This window comes from Cyprinodon variegatus, unplaced genomic scaffold, assembly GCF_000732505.1.
Source record: "Cyprinodon variegatus isolate N-32 unplaced genomic scaffold, C_variegatus-1.0 Scaffold17, whole genome shotgun sequence".
Taxonomy (NCBI): Eukaryota; Metazoa; Chordata; class Actinopteri; order Cyprinodontiformes; family Cyprinodontidae; genus Cyprinodon; species Cyprinodon variegatus.
In genome coordinates, this window is record NW_015150470.1 from 2135844 (window position 1) to 2159399 (window position 23556).

General features: G+C 37.7%; 1 protein-coding gene across 1 annotated transcript in view; it reads left to right on the plus strand.

Annotated features, from left to right (window-relative positions):
* LOC107092295 (contactin-associated protein-like 4) overlaps nucleotides 1-23556 on the plus strand; it is a 199202-nt gene that overhangs the window by 39723 nt on the left and 135923 nt on the right. The window contains exon 2 of the mRNA XM_015386681.1: nucleotides 16157-16267. Coding sequence (XP_015242167.1) covers nucleotides 16157-16267 — 111 coding nt within the window. The remainder of the gene's footprint in view (nucleotides 1-16156; nucleotides 16268-23556) is intronic.

The window sequence follows — 23556 nt, forward strand, 5'->3', positions numbered from 1 at the left end:
ACTTATTTGTTTTGTTTTTTTGTTTTTGAATGTCACAAATGTTTATTTAAGAATTTTGAGTTGTTATATTGGTTTACCTGGTGAAAATAAAAATGTGAGATGGGTATATATTGGTTTTTTATTGCCTAATAATTCTGCACAGTAATATTTACCTGCACGTACAGACATCCTCATAAAATGGCCAAATAAAAAAAAACAACACATCAACAACCAAAAATATGAAACTTTGATATTAAGGAGTCTTTTGGGTTGATTGAGAATACAATTGTGATCCAATAATAAAAATAATCCTCAAAAATAAAGCTTGCCTAATAATTCTGCACACAGTGTATAGTTCTGTGTATTTTATAAAAGTCTATTTAAGATTATTTATTTTTCAAAATTTTCAGTAAATTTATATAGATTGCAAAATATGGTCTTTTGTTAGCTTTTCATTTCTGCTTTTAGACTCTCTAGAATGTAGCATTCTGTGGTGGTCTCTCTTATATAACACTGAAAGAAGCAATACAATGTCAGATCTATGTTGCATAAAACTTTTGATGGGTCATTTAAATCCTAGAGATTTGGTGACAGCCACTGCTTACAGACCAGCGGGCCAAATTTGTGGTGTTTTGTTGGCCAGTGGGCCAAAAGTCCTGGCAGCACCCCTGTTAATAGCTGCCAAAAAAAGTAAAAAAAAAAATGAAACATTGTTTTAATTGGAATTAAGGACATATAACCTAAACCTAGAAAAAGATCCTTTTTTTGGAGATAACACCCAGCTTGTCCCTCTGTTGATGCATTTTGTCTAGATCTTAGACAATATGTTTTTTGTTTTTTTTAAGTTTCAGGAAGAATTTCCTCTCTACAAATGATCCTCTGTGTTAGAATACTTTTGCCCTGTGTTTGAGATCTTATCTTATATAAGTTATAGTGATGGATAGTTTCTTAAAACTTCACATTCAGAAAGAAAATAAATTCACAAGCTTAAAGTAAGTAAAGTAAGTAAGTAAGTAAAGCTGTTTAATGAGCATACAAGTATTTGCTGTATATTAAAACTGATCCCTGAAAAAAAAGTCAAATGTTTAATTCCCACTAAGTAAATGAGGCAGCCTGGATACTAAACAACGCAGGATCTGGTCTTACATTGCAATATAAGCATCACATTGATGGCTGCAGACCTTTTACAAACACGCCATGCTGCCCCTAGAGCTCATTTGCATAAAAATAGTTTCTAGTATAAGCTTTTCTGGTGCTGCATTGCAGTTTTCCATTTTATGAATCCCCAGCATCCAATTTCGTGTTTCCTTTCCAAAATAAATTACATTTGCAGAAGCGCTTGGGTGATGTGTGCGTGTAGTTTCATTTGAATCAGGAGAAAGAAAACTGTTTTTCTTTTGTTGTTGGCCTGCTACCCTCCATTAAGAGAAATTTATATCAACTACGTCAGCAGCATTTACTTCATTAGGCTTGTGAATTAGAAGATATTTTATTGTGCATAACACCTTGTAGATTCATCGGTATGGGCAGTGCAGTTTCCTGTACATCTGCATATATCAGACTAGATTGTTTTGCATTTCTGCTGTGGAAGCGAGTGTAAGTTGTGTCTCCTGGTGTCTTTCAGCTCCTCTGTCAGTGACGCCTGGCAATTTAAGGATGAAGCAATGTAAGATAACCACAAAAACGAGGCTTGTTGTTGTTTTGATCATATCGTTTAGTTGATGTCTGTCTCCCACTCAGACACCCACGTCGCTGATCAGTGTGATGATTCTCAATAAGAAAGAGGATTTCGTTTATGCTTCCAAAAGCAAAGACAGATTGGTGAATGTGTGGTTTATTGAACAATCTTGTATCCACAGATGCTGATGAGCACAATCTCGTTGTCATTTACTGTCAGTGAAAGAAATCAAGCTGATTTAGCTGTGTTTGCCTTAAAGGATGCAGAATGTTGCATGAAGAGCAAGTGCTCTTTTTGTTACACAAAGCTTGAAGACAAAGTGCTGAACCGCTCACTTTAGTAGCTGTCAGACAAGCAGACTGTTATCTGGCCAGAAGTGTCAGCTCTCTGGAGAAAAAGACTGTCAGAGAGGAGGAGAAGGTCAGACCTGAAGTATTGAGGTTTCACAACTGAGCCAGTGCCTTGGAGCTGCAGCAAACACCAGAAAAAGTTTTGTAATCTAAATGTGTGTTAGAGAGAAGAATCCTCTGAAACAACAGCAAGCATGTCTAGGAAATAAAAAAATAATTTTATTCTCTGATCAGTGTAAATGACCGTTCTTTACTCTCCATGTTGCTGAAATCACTGCATTCAAAGAAACAGCGAAGAGAGCCACAGAGATCTATAGCTCGGGAGTATCAATTAACAGGACAACTATTAGCTGTACAGTTATTAAATCTAGGTTGAAAGAAGGAACAACAGGAATAAACATTGGGTTTTCCCTAGCAATTTCCAAGGGGGCTGCCCTCAAGATGATCATGGCGTAGTGATTGTACACGTTCACAGTTAATGTCATTATATTTACTTGTCTCTCTAGATGACACCATATCACTCATGAGCTATTTCTGTCCCTACATGTACGCTCGTCGACTTTCAACTCTTTTCTTTCAACTTTCTGACTTTCAACTCTCTCTTATGAAGCAACAAACTTGACAAAAGCTCATCAAAAACACACACTTCACAGAGACAGAGTCAGTCAGGCCTGCTTGCGCGCAGATGAATACATGCACTCCTACAAGCAGAGAGTGCCACCTTTGAAGGTAGGGGTAAGGCTCTCATAGGGAGATTAGTTAGGAATCCTGAACTGCTGACTATGTTTTTCAAGCCCAACCAACTAACTGTTAAGGTTTATTTTTGTATCCGCAATTAAAACATATGCATATTGTTCCCGGTTGCACATGTCAATGTCAAACCTGGTCAACCTGACAGTTTATATAAAAGGGATACAAATACAGGAGATCTAAAAAAAAAAAAAAAAAGAACAAAATAGAAATAAAATAAAAAGAGTGGCTATATTAGAAAAGAGGCTGGTGAGAAAGCAGAAGGCTGGATGGATGAATGGCTGGAGCAGAGAAAGTTTGTGCACGATGCAGCCAGAGTACAGAATACATGAAGCGTACGATGCCGTTTATAAATTATTAAACCTCTTTGTTTATTAAAAGAAATGTCATCCATACTAGTTGACCTAAAAAGAAACCCATGGTCTTACTGCAAATGAAAACATTTAAGGACAGTCTGTTGAATTAAGTTAGAGAGATATCAGAATATATACTGTATGTAATTGTATTAATTAGCCTTTTTGCTTATGTTGTGTTATATTTTGTATTGATTTTCTAGCTCTGAAAATAAATCCGTTTTTTGTCACCCTTATCCCTGCTGGGTTCATGAGGGCTGCTGCTGCCTATCTCCAGCTGTCTACGGGTGAGAGGCAGGTCGCCAGTCTATCACAGGGCAACACAGAGACAAACAGGATAAACAACCATTCATGCACATACTCACACCTAAGGAGAATTTAGAGAAGCCAATTAACAGTGGCTTTTTGGACTGTGGGAGGAAGCAGGAGTAACCGGAGACAACCCACGCATGCACACACAGAACATCCAGACTCCATGCAGAAAGACACAAAGGCCAGGATTCGAACCTTCTTGATGTAAGGCAGCAGTGCTACCCACTGCTCCACTCTTAAAGTTGAGTTATTTTAACAAGCTGATTGCCAGTGTTTTGATCACCAAGGAATTTGCAAGAATACAGTCATACTAATTGAAGGACTGAGGAGGAGCAGTAGAATGAGGAGAAGGTGATAGAAGAGGAGGAGGAGAAGAAGCAGGATAGTGGAGGATTTAGTCTGATACCCTCATTTTCACAGAGCTTTATACTTTGGTCCGGCTGATAACACTTTTTTTTTTGATAATTATTTAAATTATTTCAGCAGGTACTCAGTATTAGGCTAGACTCATTACCAAACACTTTTTGTCTTTATTTAAGTAATTATTTAGATTGGTACTTTTCTACTTTTACTGGAGTAAAAATATAATGGAGTAGTGTTATGCTGGCTAAAGTATGTTTTTTTGTTTGTTGGATTTATAGGGTTCTTAAATGCACAACTTGATGTTGGTTGCTGTTGGCTAGTGATGGATGCAGCTCATCAGTATTCAGGGTTTCCCAATCTCTGATGGACTTTGTGGGCACTTTGTTCTGCAGTAAGAAAAAGTAAGTGTGGAAATCTCAGGAATAAGTCTCGGTTTTCCTCCCATTCGTGATGGTAGCCTTCCTTTCAGGAAGGATTATTTCTACTTAGTGTCCTCTCTCCAAATATTGTTTTAAAACTTTTTCTCGAGTTCTCAATGCAGTCAAACTCAACATTTGTCACCTCAGCTAAAAAGTTAACCCAGCACTGTTGGAGATGACGAAATGTCAAAAGGCTGAGTGATGGATGTCAGGGCAAATATTTGACAGTGGAAAATCGATATTTACCATCAGTCAGTGTCGATTAAGTTTGCTGCTGCATAGCTTTGTGTTTTACCAGCAAAAATAACTTTCTGCTTTTTAGAATGAAAAAATATTTTATTTAGCTTTTTGAAAAAAAAAAAAAACTCCACTCCAACCTACAGTCATTCTGAATACACAGAGTGATGGCAACTTGAAAGGGCTGTTGCAGAATCTGCTGGACCTGCATTGAATGATGTAAGGGCAGCAGGGAGAACAGTCCATGGTGGGGGTGTGAGGGGTCATTGATAATATTGCAGGTTCGGCCCCAATGACCCTCTCTGCTGTTCTCACCACTCTCCTCAATTTCTGCCAGTCTGAGGCGCTGCAGCCTCCACACCACACAGTGAGACAGCTGGTCAGAACGCTCTCTATGGTGCTTCTTTAGAGCGTCGTGAGGATGGGTGGGGGCAGGTGGGCTCTCCTCATCCTCTGCAGGAAGTACAGTACAAGCGCTTTTGTCCCCTTTTGACCAGTGAGGTGAGGTTGTCTGTGACTTGCACCCCCAGAAATCTGGTGCACTAAAGGTATAGTAGAGGATGTTCTTTTTCCAGGTGGATCATCAAAATAAGTTGTCCTCCTAAAGCCGAGCTTACACTGTGTGATTTTTCACCCTTTTCAGGGCGTTTTTCCAGCTGTGCGAGAATTTTTTGATCGGGCTGACTTTCAGCCTGATCGTGCTTCTTGTAGTGTACAGGGGGTAACGACGGGCGATCAGCCTCTAACGACCACCTCCCAATCATGAAACGGGAAGTCGGGATAAAATCAAGCATGTTTGATTTTCAGTCGGCCGTCGTGGGCAAATTGCTCAGTGGGCATGCACAAGCAAGGATTCTTCTTCTTCCTCTCAGATGTAAACACAGCAGCATGGCAGGGGTGCGAGTAAAATGGAGTTCTTTCTGTAAAATTGACGGACCGTAGTAGCCACATTTGCTCAGCCATGTCTTTGTCCAAATATGTCATCACCTTTTTGTTTTAGAGCTTTCAGCACACGAAATTGCACAAATTGCTGAAGCCGCACATTTTACTCTAGTGAGCTTCATATTCCTCTTCTATTTGTTCTTGGCTTCTGGATAGACGAGTCAGAATAGCTCCATCTCACTGCAGGGCTGAATCCAATGCGGTTTTTAGACGTACAGTGTGAGTAGGTAGATCGCATCAGAGCGTTGTGCTGAACATACATCGCGAGCTGTGAACTCAGACGAAACCCTGCTGTTTTGTCTACAGTGTGAGTTGCAGCTGCTTGCAACGATTGAAAAAAATCGCATCGGAATTTAAAGCCACACATCAAGTTAGAGCATCCGTGCTATCTTGGGAAATATCTGCTAGTGAATGATTAATGTCAGAAATAATTTTTGATACAGATTTTTTCAGCAGAACCTTAATGTACCTGTATGTTTCTGAAGTTCTGGGTAATTTGGCTAAAAAAAAGGGCTTTGAATCCTGAGATTGTGAGTTCGATCCCCCACTCCCACAGGCTGCCACTCTGGCTCCCTGAGCAAGACCCTTGACCCCACACTGCTCCCTGGGCGCCACACAATGGCAGCCCACTGCTCCCCAAGGGGAAGGGTTAAATGCAGAGAAGTAATTTCCCTCTGGGATTATATAATGGGAGTATATAAAATATAATAAAAAAAAAATCACTGCACATACAGTCCTTGCAGTCAAGGTATACAGTATTTTCCATTCTATTGGTTTGCGATGGTTCTAAATATGGTTGACCCTCCACCTGAAAACACAAATGGATTGTTAGTGTTTAGGGGCCAATTTGGGATTGGGCCTAGCGCTAGGATGAGCTACACCCTCCCAATAGGATAAAGGTTTCTCCTCACTCAAAGTCACTCTCAGCACCTAGGTTAATCACTCTCCTTTGCAGATTTTTGAAGCTATGTTGTGAGCTCTCTGAGAAGACGGTGAATGCGGCCCTGATTCTCAACAACTCTTGATGGTTTCAGATACTTTGTGGAAACTGTTAAAAAATAACTTTGTAATTATTTTTCTAAATTTGGGGAAATCTTTAGCATTGCGAGCTTGTTTGACTTCCAGTTTACGGTGAGAGGATCGATCAGCTGTTTAACTTTAACTTCTGGGTGTGTTTTAGTTTGCATCTTATTTTTCAAAAGAGCTCATTTCAATATCAAACTTCTGCAAATATATTGGAACTTTTTTAAAGTGGTTTTCTCCTTGTATGTAACCTTATGCTGTATATTGACCATAAACAGCAGGATTTAACCTTAAATTTAACCTTTAAATTGATTATAAATTAGCATTAAGATTATCAAGTTATGGCTGATAAGTAATTGAGTCAGTGGAGTCACTGGGGGTGCTGGTTGTAAATGCCAACTATGAACTGTTATCTGTGTTTCATCATCTGTTTGCACAAAACAAAGCTTTTATTTGAGTTGCTGGGCTTGATATTTAGGGAGTCTCTCAATTCAGCATCACTAGGGTCAGTGTTAAGGTTTGTTAAAGGCAAAGGCCAGCAGGTATTCAACATTTACCTCCATTTTCCTCTGAGCTGTCTGTGTTTGTGCTCCACTGGTCACACCATCAGGGCTGTCAGCTCCTAAATGCCAAATAAAACAGCTCGGTGCTTTTTAACTCCATAGCCCTTTCTCTCTCTCTCTGAATTCTACCTCGCCAAGGCTGTGCTCCTACCACATATTATCTCCTCGGGGATTACAGCACTCCAGGTTGGAGAGCCATCCTTCTTATTTCTCCCCTTTAGACCACTGTAATCCACCTGTCTTTCACAATAGGAGCTCACCAGTACCTACTTTAACGACTGTCTGTCAATTGAAGGCCTTTAGGTATAAAAGTGAAGCATAAGAGGACCACATAGCTGGTGGAGCCTTTACAACGGCTGTGCGAACCGTGCAACCACACCGTCCCTCGTGGTACTAGGGGTCCTTATTCCTCCGGTCTAAAAAAAAAAAAATTATTGTAAGAACTGTATTTCTTATATATGATTGTTTTGATTTTTGTCAAAGGCAAATATGAGATCTAAAAGTACATTCAAACGATAAAGCTGCTTTGTTTTTGTTTTTTTTTGGTATGCCATTATGTGTCCTGGAGGAAGCGAAAGGGGAGGAAGCCAACATGAAAAAACGCAACCGATTCCGCAAAAACATATCAGGTTATGAGAAAAAAAAATTTAAAGAAAGAGGAATTAATAAACCACTAAGAGGATCTCTAAAATTAATTTATCAGCCTTATCAGTGAGAGAGTGGCTACGCTACAAAAAGATCTAGAAATAAGACAACATTTCTTAAATTAAGATGATTAGCCAAAGAAATTAGATTTTTTTACTATTTCAAATATTATGCATTTGAAATAAGAATTATTATTAAATAATTTTTTTCTCATTTTATATGTCAATTGTATTGTTCCATTGGCAAAGGGTATCAATTTCCTCATCAATTCAAGAACAAATACACTTATATTAAGAAAAAAAAATGACTAATTTAGTTTTATATATTTTTTCCAGTGTGAGCAGTTTCTTTGCTTGAGGTGGAAGTCAGTTTCATAGTCAGAGTTCAGAGGATGGTGTAAAGTGAGCTGACTTGATGTAAACCTTCTTACTTCACTTTTTTTTTTTTTTTTTATAATTAGAAATACAGCTGAGTCTAAACAATGTTGTATTATTCCACAAACAGGGTTAAATTGGAATATATCTTTCAGAACATTTCCCAGATGGTGCTGTGCTTTAATGATATTAAACATTGCCCTTTAGATGTGGTTATTACCTTGTTCGGCTCATGGCTGCTGGCCGGTCGGGTTCGAGCTCTGGGCCCCCACCTGCTTTATCTGACTGTTATCCATCTCAGTTCTTGTTGTTCTGGAGCCTGGATCATAATGATATGGAAATCCGTCTGGAGCCGCGGCTATACTAAACTGTACAGCTAGCTAGGATGTGTTGTTTTATGATATAAAATATTTCATAAAAAAATAAACAATGCTTTAAATCAGCTGTTTGCTATCAGGCTATTAAAGCTATACAACAGAGAAAACAAGCCATTGATACTTTGGTATATTGAATGCAACTGATGATGTGAGAGCGGGATTAAGGATAAAATAATCTGCAGTGAAGTCATCCTAACATAGTTTGGTGTATCGGCTTGGACGCCACAGATTGTCCGGTTGATTTTTGTCTAATCCATTTACTTTCAGGATCGCAATTGTGATGATTAAACATTATTTTTTGCCGAATGAGGGAAGTAGTGGTTGTATACACCAGCCCAAAGACGTTTGACTGCACTGACGTATAGCTTTGACTGCTCTCCCCCGCTCTCCCCGGACTCGCAGATCCCTACAGGCGCCAAGCACATTTTAAAATTCTCTCGATTTTTAATTACCTGCTGTATTTTTAGCATGACTTAGACCAGCGACGTAGAGAAAAGAAAGAATAATCTGCTATCAAACATGATAAAACTGCTCTAAATGCACTCCTTTCTATTTGACCTTTAGCTTGCCATGTTTCCAGGTTGCTGTTTATGGTTGCCAGGCATGCAGTTATAGTCTATTTGATGTTAACGTATTGTAGTGGGATAGTGCGTATGTGCAGTGCTAAATCTTAATTACACCATTTCTAAGTCATTTTAATATCCGTGTGGCTTTTTCACTTTACCTAATATTCTGGGTGGGTTTAGAACACAGAAAGAAAGGTTTTGACACAACCCTAAAAGCAGGCTCGGACTGGTAATCTGTGATACCGGGCATTTGCCCGGTGGGCCGGTCCTAATTTCAGTGTGCCGGCCCCAACACTTCCGGCTGAAGCTCCTACCTGTGACAGTAAATAACTCAAGGAGCTCAAGAAGTATTCCAATGTTAACTACTTAAATAATGCATGCAGTATATATAGCCCTTCCTTGTCATGCACATCCTTGTGATGGTTGGCATATGGTGAGGCTGCCTACAAGTAGAAGTAAAACAATAAAAATTTTTAGCCAACATTTTTAATGCCTCTTTGCATCATCCAAGGGTGGCAGTAATTTCTTTCCATGGGTTGTTCATAATCAGTTGCTTGTTCATCTGTTCATTCAATTTTACGTATGTTAGAATCAAGTTGCCTCAATTTTTAACCTTGGTCTTACTATGCAATTTGGCTTTGATATAACAAATCATTTTCACAAAAATAAATCCAATGTTTACATAACATTATATCCATACACTGGTAAAATGTTCATTCTAACCTAGATGAGAGAGTGTGTATATGATGAAAATCAGTGTTTCCTGGCAAGCATTTATTGTTTGAAAGTCTTACTTTATGCTACTCTTTTTTTAAAGTAGTGTGATATTAACACTTTAATTAGAAAAATTATCAGATGGGTTACAAAATGCTAATTAGAGCTTGTTTTGTTGGTGCATTGATGTTGAAAGAGTTATCAAAGCATTTGCTTTATTTGTTATAGCGTTCTGAACCCTAATTTTTCTGCAGTGTTAATCACAGTAATTGGTTGTTGTCTCAGTTGTGCCGAGACTCTTTTATTTTAGCACAAAGTTAGCTGCCTCCTCCCATATCTGTAATGCCAACGAGCAAAAAAAAGATTTAATTTCTGCAATACAGTCGTAAATAGATGCAAAATGTACAAATGGTCTTCTCTGCCTAAAGAAAACAAGTTTAGACAATATAGTATCAGTAAGATAAGCGATTTCAGACTTTAAATCATTGTTAGTCTCCCCATTGTTTTATTTAACACTTTGTTTTTAACCTAAGATTTTTATAAAGTCTTTTATGTTGAATATAGTCGTGTTGCTTCTGTTGTCTCTGAGGTGCCAGTGTTGGAACCACAATTGTTCATTCTTTACATAAGTGAAATATGCAAGGTTTTTAACTTAATACAGTTCCTTTTCTTTCCAGACGATAAAAATATTTTCTGTTCTCTATCACACCAGAGATGAAGCTACAAAACTGTTTTGAAAAAAGAAAATTGTCCCTAAATCTGAAGAATTAGGTTCAACTTATTAGGAAATTATGAAGGAAATATAGATGTGAAAGTCATAATAGATGGAAAAAGGTGTAAATACTAAATTAAATGAAATTCTTAGGTCTGGTTACTATACAGAATCTCCTGAAAACCTCACATCAAATTTATTCAGACTAAAGTATCTGGAAGCATCGCAATTCATATTTGAGCAAAACATTTTCTGAATTATAAAGCAGTAGACATGGTGTACTGTTCGCCGCTTTTACCATACCCTTAGCTATTTTCTAAAAGTCTGGGGTAGCACCTACAAAACATGAGGCAAACCACAATGCACAATTCATCTGAGACCAGGATAATTCATAAGGCTGGCTATCATCATCACACTAATGCATTTTTCATTCTTTCCTGCCGGCTTTATTTCCCTGATCTGGTAGAATTCCAAACAGCTCAGCTTATGTATAAAGCTAGAAATAAACAGCTACTAGACAGCATGAAGAATTTATTTATTGAGCAAAGTTGAGGGTATAATTACAGAGATAATCTAAAATGTAAAATCTTATATGCTCAGAGAAACATAAAAAAAAGAAAACATGACTTTCAATAAAAATTGTGTGAAAGTATGGAACAAATGTGGTGGGGAATGAAAGCAAGCATTCATGCAAAAGACTGCTTAGGAAAAGGCTCAAACTAGATTTCTCCCAAAGGACATGAGATGGAGGAAGTGCGATGAACATCATCTAAGTCAATGTACATGAGTGTATATATATATTTTTCATGTGGTTGGGGTCGTGTGGGCTATGGGTAGGAATTGTATGAAGATGTTTTGCCAGGCCCATTTAAAAATATAAATACATCTACATTTGTTTATTTGTACATAAAATATGCTGATGAAGGTTCTCAAAAAAAAAAAGAAAAATGTACATAAAATAATTTATCTGTCTGCTATGAGCCCATACTAAATTGTAATAGTATGGGCTCATAAGAAAAGTGGAAATATTGTTGATGTTAAGGACAACTGATAGAGAAGAAATAACATCCAACATTATGTCTTATTTAACGGGTTTGTGTTAATTCCTTCTGGGAGTGAGTGTGTCTCACTCCCATGATAAATCATACATGATACACGCCTACTGACATAAGAAACTCACTGCACTCCGTGAACACTTTGCATCACAAATGAACCAGTTGCTGAGAGATGGGAACCACCATAAATGGCTAACCGAAGGGCGCACAATCCTGATCCTGAAGGACCCCTCAAAGGGAAAAGTCCGATCCAACTATCAGGCCATAACCTGCTTCTTCACAACATGTCCAGCTCAGGATCATAGCGGCTAAGATAAGCGGGCACATGGATCAATACATGAGCACAGCTCAGAAGGGAATTGTCAAAAATACCAGAGGTGCCAAACCCCAACTCCGGGTAGATAGAACAGTCGCTCAAGACTGCAGAACCCGGAACACTAACCTAAGCACCGCCTAGATTGATTACAAGAAAGCCTAAGACTCAATGCCACACACTTGGATCATTGGACACTTGAAGCTATACAACATCAGCAGGACTCTAAGAGCCTATATTGCAAACTCAAGAGGTTGTGGAAAACCACCCTTGAGGCCAGTAGCAAGATACTTCAAGTTACATCAAATGTGGCATATGATGCACTGTTCTCACTGCTGTTCTGCATAGGTCTGAACTCCCTTAGCCAAATAATCAACAAACTGGCTATGTTTATATATATATATATATATATATATATATATATATATATATATATATATATATATATGTATGTATACATATATATGTATATATACCGAGAGTGAAAATGTACCCATCAAATATCCAAATTTGCTAAAATACCTGTTTCCATCCAAGATCTTTGCTCCTGCCCCTGAATGATCAGCATTTGCTCACCTTACCCCTTCATATTGCAGTGAATTCATACAGTTAGGGCTTTAAAAACAGAATATCTAAAGCTATTTGAATGAAACTATTTTCAATTTAAAAGCTGATGGCGTGGAGATAAACGTCTCTAACCTCTCAGCATCAGTGAGCTCCTATCATGCTGCTTTTAACAACTTAACTGTCTTCCTCCTCGGCTGAGAAAAAGAGAATAATCCATCTCCAGCTGTGTCAGGTTTTGCGACGTATTCACTTTCATGACTTTGAACAATGGGACTGTTTATAGTCCTGCTAAGAAAGAAGATGTGGCCTCTTTTCAGTTAGCTAGCATTACACTTAATGTCTACTCCAAGCTATTTAGAAGGACTAAAAATGCAATTGACCCCTCTAAACCTAAATTTATGGAAATGGTGATGTGTCCCTGGATGGAAGGTTTTCCTAAAATGTATTTCACTCCTTCAAAGCTTGATAAATGTCTGGTTAAACTAGTGATAATGGCATAAATGAATAATTTTCTTTTCTGACAAGAAAAGACAAACAATATACATTTTGTTTAAGCAATTAGATGGAAGGTGTATGTTTTGGCCTCTCTAACTGAGCTGATGTATTTTCAAACATTTAAAAATGCCTTTTTTTTCTTTTTGCTTTGCTTTTAAAGAGCAACGCTTTGTTGCAATAGCTGCTGTAGAGCTCTTAAAATATCCTCCATGGTTTTAGTTTTATTATTTAGTTTTCATTTATTATTATTCAATCTGACAAAGCTAGCTAAATGTGTCATACTGTGCACTTAAAAAGGAAAATATATGTGCTGTTCAATCTTCACAAGTAGTGTAATACGTACTAGCTATTGAAGTCTTCAGGGTTGAGCAATGATTAGAGCTTTTCCCTGCAGCCAGAAGATCTTTGGTCGTTTTCCCCAAGGATGCTTGGGTTCTATTTTGGCTCCCTGGACTTCACCATTGGCCCAGAAACATGACTATTAGGTCAATTGAGCCCTCTAAATCACCCTTTAATGCAAATGTGTGCACAGATAATTTTTTCTCCTTGTGATTGACTCTGCCTCTTTCCCCCTTGACCAGTCTAGATAAGTCAGCAAGCTTTAAGCCTGTATGTAAGTATTGTCAATTAGATTTTTAACCCATGTAGTATAAGCCTGCTTTACAAAAAGGGCTCTAGATATGGTAAAAGCCTGTTATGATAAGCAACTTTTCAAGTAAAGGGACTCCAAAGTGCTTTAAAATAAAGAGGTCATTCACCCATTGTGGCAAGTTACATTGTAAACCCAGCTGACCTAGGGCACACTGACAGAACCAAGGCTGCTGCACAAAGGCACCAACAGACCATCTGACCACCACCCAGAGGGCCTTGTTGTGCCTAGATAATCAAGTTAGTGTGTCTTGCACAACCACACAACAACAAAGACATCTAGAACTGGCAACGCTCCAGTTGCAGGATGAACTCCCTCTTAACTCGCCACAGCCACCGCTTGCTAGATAGAAGAGTCCCAACAACTTTGATGTTTATTCTTTATCTTTTTGTAGAACACTGGACAAGATATACCTGAAAACACATTTTTTAATCAGTATATTTTGTTGATCTGGAGAAAGCTTGTGACAGTAATATGTATCCTTTTCGAGATAATCTTGAAATATATTGTTTTTACGCTCATATTGAGGTTAATTCAGTCCCTCTATGATTAAAGTGAGCTTATTTAAATTCTGCTAATAAATCTGAACTATTCCCAGGTAGTGTTGGAGTGCCATAATAGCCATTAGGGTTTCATTGACTGAATTTATAAGCACACACACTGTAGTTGAACTTATGTTGGTAGGGTCTCTATTATCAATCCATTCAGCAGTTTATCCAGATTCTGATCCTGTCATTAAACTGGAGCCTGAAGCTGGCAATGAAATCATTTGTAACTCTTGAAACTGCCAAAAGGAAGATTATAGGCTAGTTATCTGGCCCTTTGGTCTTAAACAGAAAGAGGGTTGTTTTATCATCATAATGCTACTACTCCATTACTTCCTGAATGTAAGGTGCTCCTTTGTTTACTGTTTTTCTCTAATGGATGAACTTATCAATCTATGGGCATTTCTCAATTCACAAGAATGCAAGTGTGGACTTGTGTCCTGACAAGTATGTTCTTGACAGGAAGACAAGAAAGTATGGACTTGGGGAGTACTGGAGCATGTAGCATAAATGTTAGTCAATTGAAACAGAAGCACACTTGTGAAATCACCACATGCTCGGCTCGTCTGGAGCTGCATTTCCCCCCCATCAATTTCCCTGCCAACCAACTTTTCATGAGCTGTGGGTAGTAAGTACAGAATGGTTAAAAAACACTTTTATTTACCAAGCTTGTAAATTCACCCTCAGTAAGTAACTAAATGATACTCAGCAGAAGTTCAAACTGATTTGGGGCATTTGATAGGGATGCCTTTTAGATGCTTGTTTTAGACATGTCCCCTATGAATAGAAGCTAAATGGTACTGTAATATCAAGAATCCCTCCCTATCAAATGAAAGTGGCTGCAATGGGGGAAGAAGCCTATCAATCTATAGCTCCATTTACACTACCCTTTTGAAACCGAGCCGAGCACGGTAACCAAGATAACTGTTACGCAGAACTGAACTGGACCGACAGTTCCTAGATAACAAAGAGCGTGTGAGCAGACCGCATCATCTCCTTACAGTCAGCCTCCGTAATCATGAAATTACAGACATTGATAAAAAGTCTAACTTTCCTACCTTGCCACGCGATTTCCAGAGATGATTCTGCCTAGCAGTGTGATTAACCTCAACGTCTGTCATTGTTTCCTACATCTGTAAGCCCTGATTAGACTACAGTATCCTTTGTCGTGTCCACTTCCCAAAGAAAGACTCTGTCAAGTAAAGTCACCAACAACGAAAAATCCTATTATAACCAAACTTCCTGAATGTTACAGGCACCTCCATGTTGATTTGCTTGTTTACCTTTAGAGAGCAGTGGTACCATAGGAGGCGAGTAGTCGTGCTAGCGTGTTGTGTTAATGGTCATAAAGAACCGACCTTGCACGGTTAACTGATTCAAACTTAGTCTGAACTCGGCAGGGATCGGTTTTCAGAGAGCAGTGTAAATGGGACTTATGTTAAAATTGTCGATTTGGTCTTTAAGCAGCAGAGGTTTAGATATACAAAGGTACTCACTGAACTTGTGTAGTGATCTTAGATAAAATGTTTATCCCACCATTTGGATTGTCTGATATACAGGGCAGCAGCAACTTCATTTTGTCTTAATTCAGGCAGGGACCAGTATGTCTATTTAGAGATGATAGTTTTAACAACTTTCTTGTTACACTCAACATACAAGAGGCAACATGTGGTGTTAATCAGTTCTAATGTTTTTAACAGTTGATATTATGTGAATAGGCCAATTAGAAGACAATAAGTATAATAATAAATAATTGAACTGATTTCACATTGGTGAAATTTACCTCTGCATTTAACCCGGTGTGGGATTAAGGGTCTTGCTCAGAGACCCAGATTGGCAGTCTGTGGGATAGGGTTTCAAACTCACAACCAGAGGATTCCAAGCTCTATGCCCCAACCACTAGGCCACCACTTCCCGCCGCTGATAATGATCAGGTTTGACGCTTGCATTCTGATGAGAAGGATGGTTTATTGTTCAATTTCCACTTTGAATATTTCTGGGTTAAAATGTATGATCAAAGAGCAATCATCAAAACATGTTGAACTAAAAGCAAAGAATACCCTTTTTTCTTCTTAACGCCTAACCTGGTGCACAGCCAATGAATACTGGTAACACGCTCTGTTTATTACTTGTTATCTCTGTTTCATCTTTGTTATCCTTGTTATTGTTTTACAGAGGCGTGTGACAGTGCACTGATTTCCAGTCTGCCACCATCATCCTTTAGGAGCTCCTCCCAGCTGTCCAGCAGCCATGCTCCAGGTTTCGCCAAGCTTAACAGGAGAGATGGTGAGAATCAACAATGATTTGATTATTCTGGTCTGTGTTCATTTTGGGTATTTATATCTTACATTGTGGGACCATTTTCCAGAAATCATAGCACATGGAGGGGGTTACGTGTTAGGTATAGGACCAAGGAATGAATTGATTTTAGGTTGGGGTTTGGGTTAGGTATGAACCCGTAATGGGTTATGTTCAGGTAAGGGTCATGGTTAGACTCTAGAAATGGTATAAAAATAAATGGAAGTCAACGTAATGTCCCCAAAAGGATAGAACAACACAATTTTGGTTGTGGAAGTATGATTTTTGAGGTAGGATCCATCTGTTTCTAAGTGTGCTTCATACTGATCGCATTGGAATTGCTGAGTATTAAAGGTTGCCTCAGTGGTTATACTTGTGTTTCTGAGATGACCTACAGTATGAGGTGCAGAGGGGTGTGGGAAAAAATTGATTTGGCAATATATTGGGATTTTTGGCATCCCAATATCATATCCATCCTTACGGTTCTGATATCGATTTTTTTTTAAAACACATTTTTCCCTACAACAATGGGGAATATGCACTACTTTCACACATCCGCTCTGGTAGATGGGGTCCTGGAGCCCTTTTGCTGTGCATTTAGCAAAGGCAATCACAGTAGCAGACGCTGAGTGACTTAAATCCCAAACAACATGGCTACCAAAAAGACACAATAACTGAATGGTGAATATCTTCTACTGAATATAAAAAGCAATTGCTTTTTGATCTCTATATTTAATTTTGATATTAGCTGGGTAGTATACCGTAATATATATTGATATTGCAATTTGTGACAATATTGTGTCATGACCCAAGTATCGCGATGCATGTCATTTCACAACACCCTTGCCAATACTCACCCCTAGTAGTGCATACAGTATGTAATATTGCCAAAATTATCTTTACCCATCTAAATTAGGAATGCTCGGACAATTCGACAATTTGACCACCAAAAATGTTCCACCGAAGCTGATCAAAAAGTGCATTTTCAATATTCCCCTTCAAAAAGGTGACAACAAAGCCGAAACATCCAGCATGGGGAAATAAGCTCACAAGCAAACAGCACTGCCAGTGTGCAGAAATGTTGTCAAACTTGCAAAGTAAAGCACTGAAGCAAGATTAGGTAACGGAGGCGAGTTTTCTGAGTTGAGTGTGTGGTAGACAGGTTTTGAGTGAGGGGACCAAGTTTAAATGCCACATCAGTTTCACTGGGGGCTCAGGTCAGTGGCACAAAATTTATGCCATGGAAATTTAAATGTCACCATCACCATTCTGAATATTAGAACAATGAAACACAGAAAAGGAAACTTACACCGAACAAGCCAAACCTGTCTGTGGCGGAATTGCTTGAAAACTCAGTTTCCCAGTGACTCTGCTAAGGTAAAGGACATAACAAAAAATGTCATGGGTAAATAGATGTTGTCGTACTTTGTTATTGAATAACTTATAATTTATTGAAATGTCTTGAATTTTAATAGGGATAGAAAAAAATGTATCCCAAAATGCTATGATTCTAATATTTCTCATAATAACCTATTTTGATGTTTAATTTCAGCCAGGAGTTTTCATTTCAGCGCATCCTTAATCAAAATTTTTGGAATCATTAACTCAGTGAATTATAGTATGGAACTGTGATAGGATGCTATCTGAGCAACAAATCCTGCCATGAAATGTTCTAGCTTCTAAATGGTCCACAGACAACTTTCAGCTGTATCATATGAAAATGAAAGTGCTTGTGAATTACAGCAACTGAACGATAAAGTGGTCGGTCACGTAAACTGATGGCTAGGGGACAGGAGATGCTGAAGTGTATAGTGAAAGGGGTCGGCAGCTTTTAGCAGAATCAATCACTACACACTTACAAACTTAATTTGGCATTGAGATAAGATCAAGAACAGTGCATAGTGCATCCATGTAATTGGCTTCCATGGTCGAGCAGCTGCATCTAAGCCATACATCATCAAGTGGGAAGCATCAGATGCAGTGGTGTAATGCACTTACCCTGCAACCAAGATGAATTGTCATGTGATTTGTGAATTCAAAAACTAGCGAAAATTCATATTGCCAGGAGCCAGCAAAAACTTAAGCTTGGTACGGAAATGGTTTGGACCAATGAGTGATTGGCTAAAAGCCCAACATGGGAGGTGGGTACCCAATCAGCTCGAAGAATTGTGCTTAATGTCCCTCCCTTTTGCAAACACTCCAGATTAATACCTTTTAGAATTCAGAACAAATTCCACATACAGTATGATTCTGGCTTGTGCCAGGTAAAGAAATCACACCGTCTGCACTGAAGGATATGTGTTCTCTTGGGTGACAAATCACACTTCTTTATCTCGAAATGTGATGGATGGGTCTTGGTTTGGTGATTGCCATGAGACTTGTCTGACTGCATTGGGCAAAGTTTAAAGTTTGGTGTAGGGGGGGATATTGTGGTATGGGGTCATTTTTCATGAGCTCGGTTTGGCCCCTCAGTTCCAGTGAATCATTCAGCATACCAAACTTTAGGACAATTCCATGCTCCCAAACCGGGAACAGTTTGGAGCTGCCCCTTCCCCTTCGAACATGACTGAGCACCAGAGCACAAAGCAAGTTCCATGAAGACATGGATGGCAGAAGCTTTTGTGGATATGACCTGACTTCAACTTTATAGAACACCTTTGGGACAAATTAGAGACTGAGAGCCAGACATTCTCATCCATCATCAGTGTGTGACCTTACAAATGTAGTTTTGGAAGAATGGAAGTATTTTTCCCATAAAAAAATACTCCTAAATGTTATCCCAGAAGAGTTGAGGCTGTTCTTGTTGCAAAGGGTCATACCTAATCCTATGGATTAGGGATGGGATGTCACTCAGCTCAAATGTGTATAGTGTATACATTACAGGTAAACACAACAAATTCTCTATCCTACTGAAATTGTGCAACAACTGCAAAGAGGAAACCTCTACAAGAACTGTAAATGTAAACGAGACATTTTTCCTGGAACTGTAATGGTAAAAATTGAAGTTTCTGACTGGATTCATGACAGTGTTCAGAATAAAATGAAAGAAAAAAACAAGCAGCAGAAGCTGTCTGTTCTGTCTCTATAGGTGCTGTTTCCATTGAAGAATGATATAAGAATGATGGATAGTATTTGCAAGTCCAGCATAAAACCCCGACTGGGAGCAAAAATGCTGATAGGTAGCTTTGACGAAATAAAGATGGTTGTTTCTCTGCTTCAAACTGACATCAAAGCCCCGTAACAGCTAGGAAGAAAAACAGGTTTATTCTGGATCAGAACAATTTCCACCACATCAGAAACAAATGTGAGAAAGCCTGACTGGATTTTTAAATCATTTTAAAAGTTGAAACCCTAAAGCAGCAGAAAGCATTAACATTATGTCTTTGAGCCAAGTAACATTTAATACAATGGTGGCTCCACACATTTTTCTCTGCAGGTGCTAAAGGGGGCTAAGCATTGAACTGAGGGTGCCTAAAGTAATTTCCCCCCCTATATTTCTTAATGTACAGAGATGCAAACAAAAACAGTGGAGCACTCACTACTCCTAAATCAGTAAAAGTCAAAATAGGGTGGATAATAGGTTGTCAGCTATAACATAAAGAAAAAAAAAAGTGTAGAGTATAATATAGAATATAAACTGTTATAATCAATTCACTGCTATTTGTTTTCTCAGATCTTGGATAACAAAATACACTGAAATCATTGCGAGATCTGGTGATGTAGATGCAATGTTATTAGTACATTAACAATACGTATAGATTAATCTATAGTTAAATGGTTTAATCGTATTCCCCAAAATGACTTTCACTTCTATTTTTTCTTGTTTTGTGTAAAAATAATGCAAAATGTTGTGTATGTCATAGTAGGGGAAATAAAAATACTTTTTGATAAAAATAAGATATTAAAATCTAAATAGGGCCAAATTTAAGTTGCAGTATTTCATAGAAATGATCAAAAGCACAAATAGGACCAATTTAGGTCATATGTTTATCATGAAAAGCTCTCTGCAATGGTTGCACCACGTAATTGTTTGCTCCACATGATATTTTGAAGTCAAATCAAAGTTGAGAAATCCTCAACTGAATATTATGATAGAAATAGAAATTCTTTAAATTACAGGTCTGCAAATTACATATGAAATGATGCCCAAACTTGCATAAAATACATTTCAATTAAATTCAAAGACCTTTACAAAATAGTAGTTGCACTGCATGATATTTTTACCCTATAAATAATTGAAAAAAATCAAAAAAGGTGAGTACATCTATGGAAGATGTACTACTGATATGGTACATTTGTGTGCATTTGAATGTTTTAAAATAAGCAATTATTTTTTTTGATTGGGACTGGTTGTGTTATTTCAGGGAAAGCCATAGCAGGCCCCATGGCACCACCACTCTCAATAGTTTTTAGTTTCACTCAGCATTAAATAATATTCAATTTAGAGTTAGATATACCCATTGCTTCTGTTAGCAGTAAAAGAAATGAGGTCAAACCAGAACTTTCTGTACTTTTTTACATAGAGAAAAGCTTATTTCTATCGTGCCCTTTCCTCAAACTTGCTGCTTAAATCTTACTTCTGTAATGAAACTTATTACTTGTCTCTGATTCATCTATAAGAACCTAAACTTATAAAAATGTCAAATCTGAAAAACATCATACATCTTTGTGACTCTAAAGGTTAAGTTTGTTCATTTCCGTTTATAGCTCTAATTGACAGCAAATGTCATCTCAAAAAAGGTAGATATCCAAATATAATGATTCAGGTTCAGTTTCAGGTACATTTATTTAATTCCAATACCATCTGATTATATAGTCTCACCAGAAAATAGTCACAGCCAAATACTGAACCCTAGGAGTATTTTCTGTTTGTCAGAAAAGCAGAATAATATATGTAGTTAATAGCAGATAATAGCTCTGTCCAGGTAATGAGGAGGCACTTGGTCAGGAATCTTCTCAACGGTACTGAAAAGCAAAGAGTACCTAAAGTTAATGAGGGCAACAGCATGGTCGATAGCTCTATTGTTAAAGAAGGAGTCCTAATAACAAAAACAAACTCAAGGTTTGCTCTTCAAAAATTCCAAATAAAGGGTCTTAATTTTCATGGAAAAGAAAGCAATTCCTAATCCAATAAATAGATGCATTGTGAGTAATCTACAAAGATTGTGTGCTGATGGAAAATACGTGCAAGCACGTTCAGTTTCACTCTATTTTAATAAGTAAATTGTATGTGTTACTAGCAGTTTGAGAATGGCCGTAAAAGAACTATGAAGTTCTAAACCATGAAGTTGCAAGTAACAATGAAAATAATAATAATAAAAAAGTTATACATATTAACAATAAATATTATTTAGAGTGTACTTTACATATCATAGTGGTAAAGGCAGGTTTGTTAATCCCTCTTTTGGTGGTAAGCTTTTAAATTTGCATATCCCTCTCCTTCCTCTGTGTGCTTTGGTCATAATCATATAATCTACATTTTTGGGGAGGACACCACTGATCTCTATTTATTCACTGGATTGCTGATTGCACAAAAAAAGTGAAGCCACTGGCCGGCATGTTGGTACTCCCCACTCCCACGGAGATGCACAGTAAAAATGCCTGCATGTGCAGCATTTGGCTGCAAAAACAAGCAGTTTCTCTGCTTGTTTTTGCAGGTAATTTAGAGTCAGTGGATGTACTAACTAAGACAATCATATATCTATATATACTATAGTATAATATGTATACTATATATTCTATAATGTAGTATGTATGTATAGTATGTAGCGTAACATTAGTCTGGCTATCTCAGACCGACTCGAAGATTTTGACTGAGTTAGTCATTGACATGTTTAATGTTTGAAAACAGAAAGTAGAGAAAATGTAAAGTAATTCACTGGGAAATGTCAAAGTAGTAATTCTTTATGAAGCGGATGACGCTGTCATTTTTGTATTGTTTGTTGTATTTCTCATTTGAAAAAAATTATTTGCTGAAATATATTGCATGTTATAATGACAGAAAAAAAAAGCAACTCAAACATTTTTAAAGGCTGATGCACAGACACAGCATAAAAGTATATAGTCTCATTCATGCACAATTTGCAAATAGGAAAATATAGCATTAAGAGACATGTACTTGTAATTCCGTCTTGATGTCAAATTTTGAAATTATACGTAATATGTTATAACAACAATAATATCCAATGTACATCTTCAATTTAGCACTTTTGGCACTTCAGTATTATTATGTTAAATTTATTATTTATTAATTTAACCCTCCTGTTGTCCTCGGGTCAAAATGACCCGCCACTGTGTTAAACCCCCCCCCCTAAAAATCCACTAAATGTTATTTTTTTAACTTGAGATTTTAAGACTTTTCCTAGATTGGCCAAGACAATAGAAAAAGTTAAATGTTGCTTTTATTCACATTTCCATGTAAGCTTTATTGTGATGGATTTGAATAATATTTTATATTACATGATTTGGAGACTTCATTGACTTCATAATGACTATGCAATGTGATGTGACAAAGAGATTCATTTATCTTTATTTTAAAAGTCTTAAGGCGACCTGAAAATGAGATCATCATGGTTGTTTGATGCTGTAGCGCACATATTGTTTACATTGCGACCGGTCTAACTAGGGAGTACAAATATGGCGGACAGTGGCTTCACCATAACCCCGTTCTACCAACAGGCAATCTCAGGAATAAATAGATAACAGTAAAGCACACACACACACACACACACACAGAAAAAGTCTGCTGCTCATGTTCAGAATATTTTAAACTTTCAATATGGATTGCAGCTACTGTGAAGATCAATTCTCGGATGCTAACAAGCTTGCAGGGCTTTTAAATCGCTCAAACCTTTTGACAACCAGAACATTTCTCTAGGCAATGCAGTTAAACATAGAGGTACTGCTATGTAAATGTAAATGAAAGTAATGCATCTAAACACAGAAGCACAAAAACAACTTTTCAGATAAAGTCAGAATAAATCTGTAGAACAAGTAAAAGTATCCAATGCAAACGTTTTTTTTATCCTTGGCAGAGGGTGATCAGCCACATATAGTTTATTAGGTAGTGAGAGCAGGAAGAGCCATACTGCTGAGAGCAAACCATCAGTGTGGAGCATATAGTGCAGACTCTGAGCTAAGCCCGTGCAAAGATGCATTTTTTTCACTAGCGCAGCTGGAAGATGAGTTTGTCAGAGTTCAGCACGCAGTACCAATTTTCTGTCAGACACTTAGACCATTCTGGATTATTTTCTCCCCTGCCACTGCTGCCATTATCC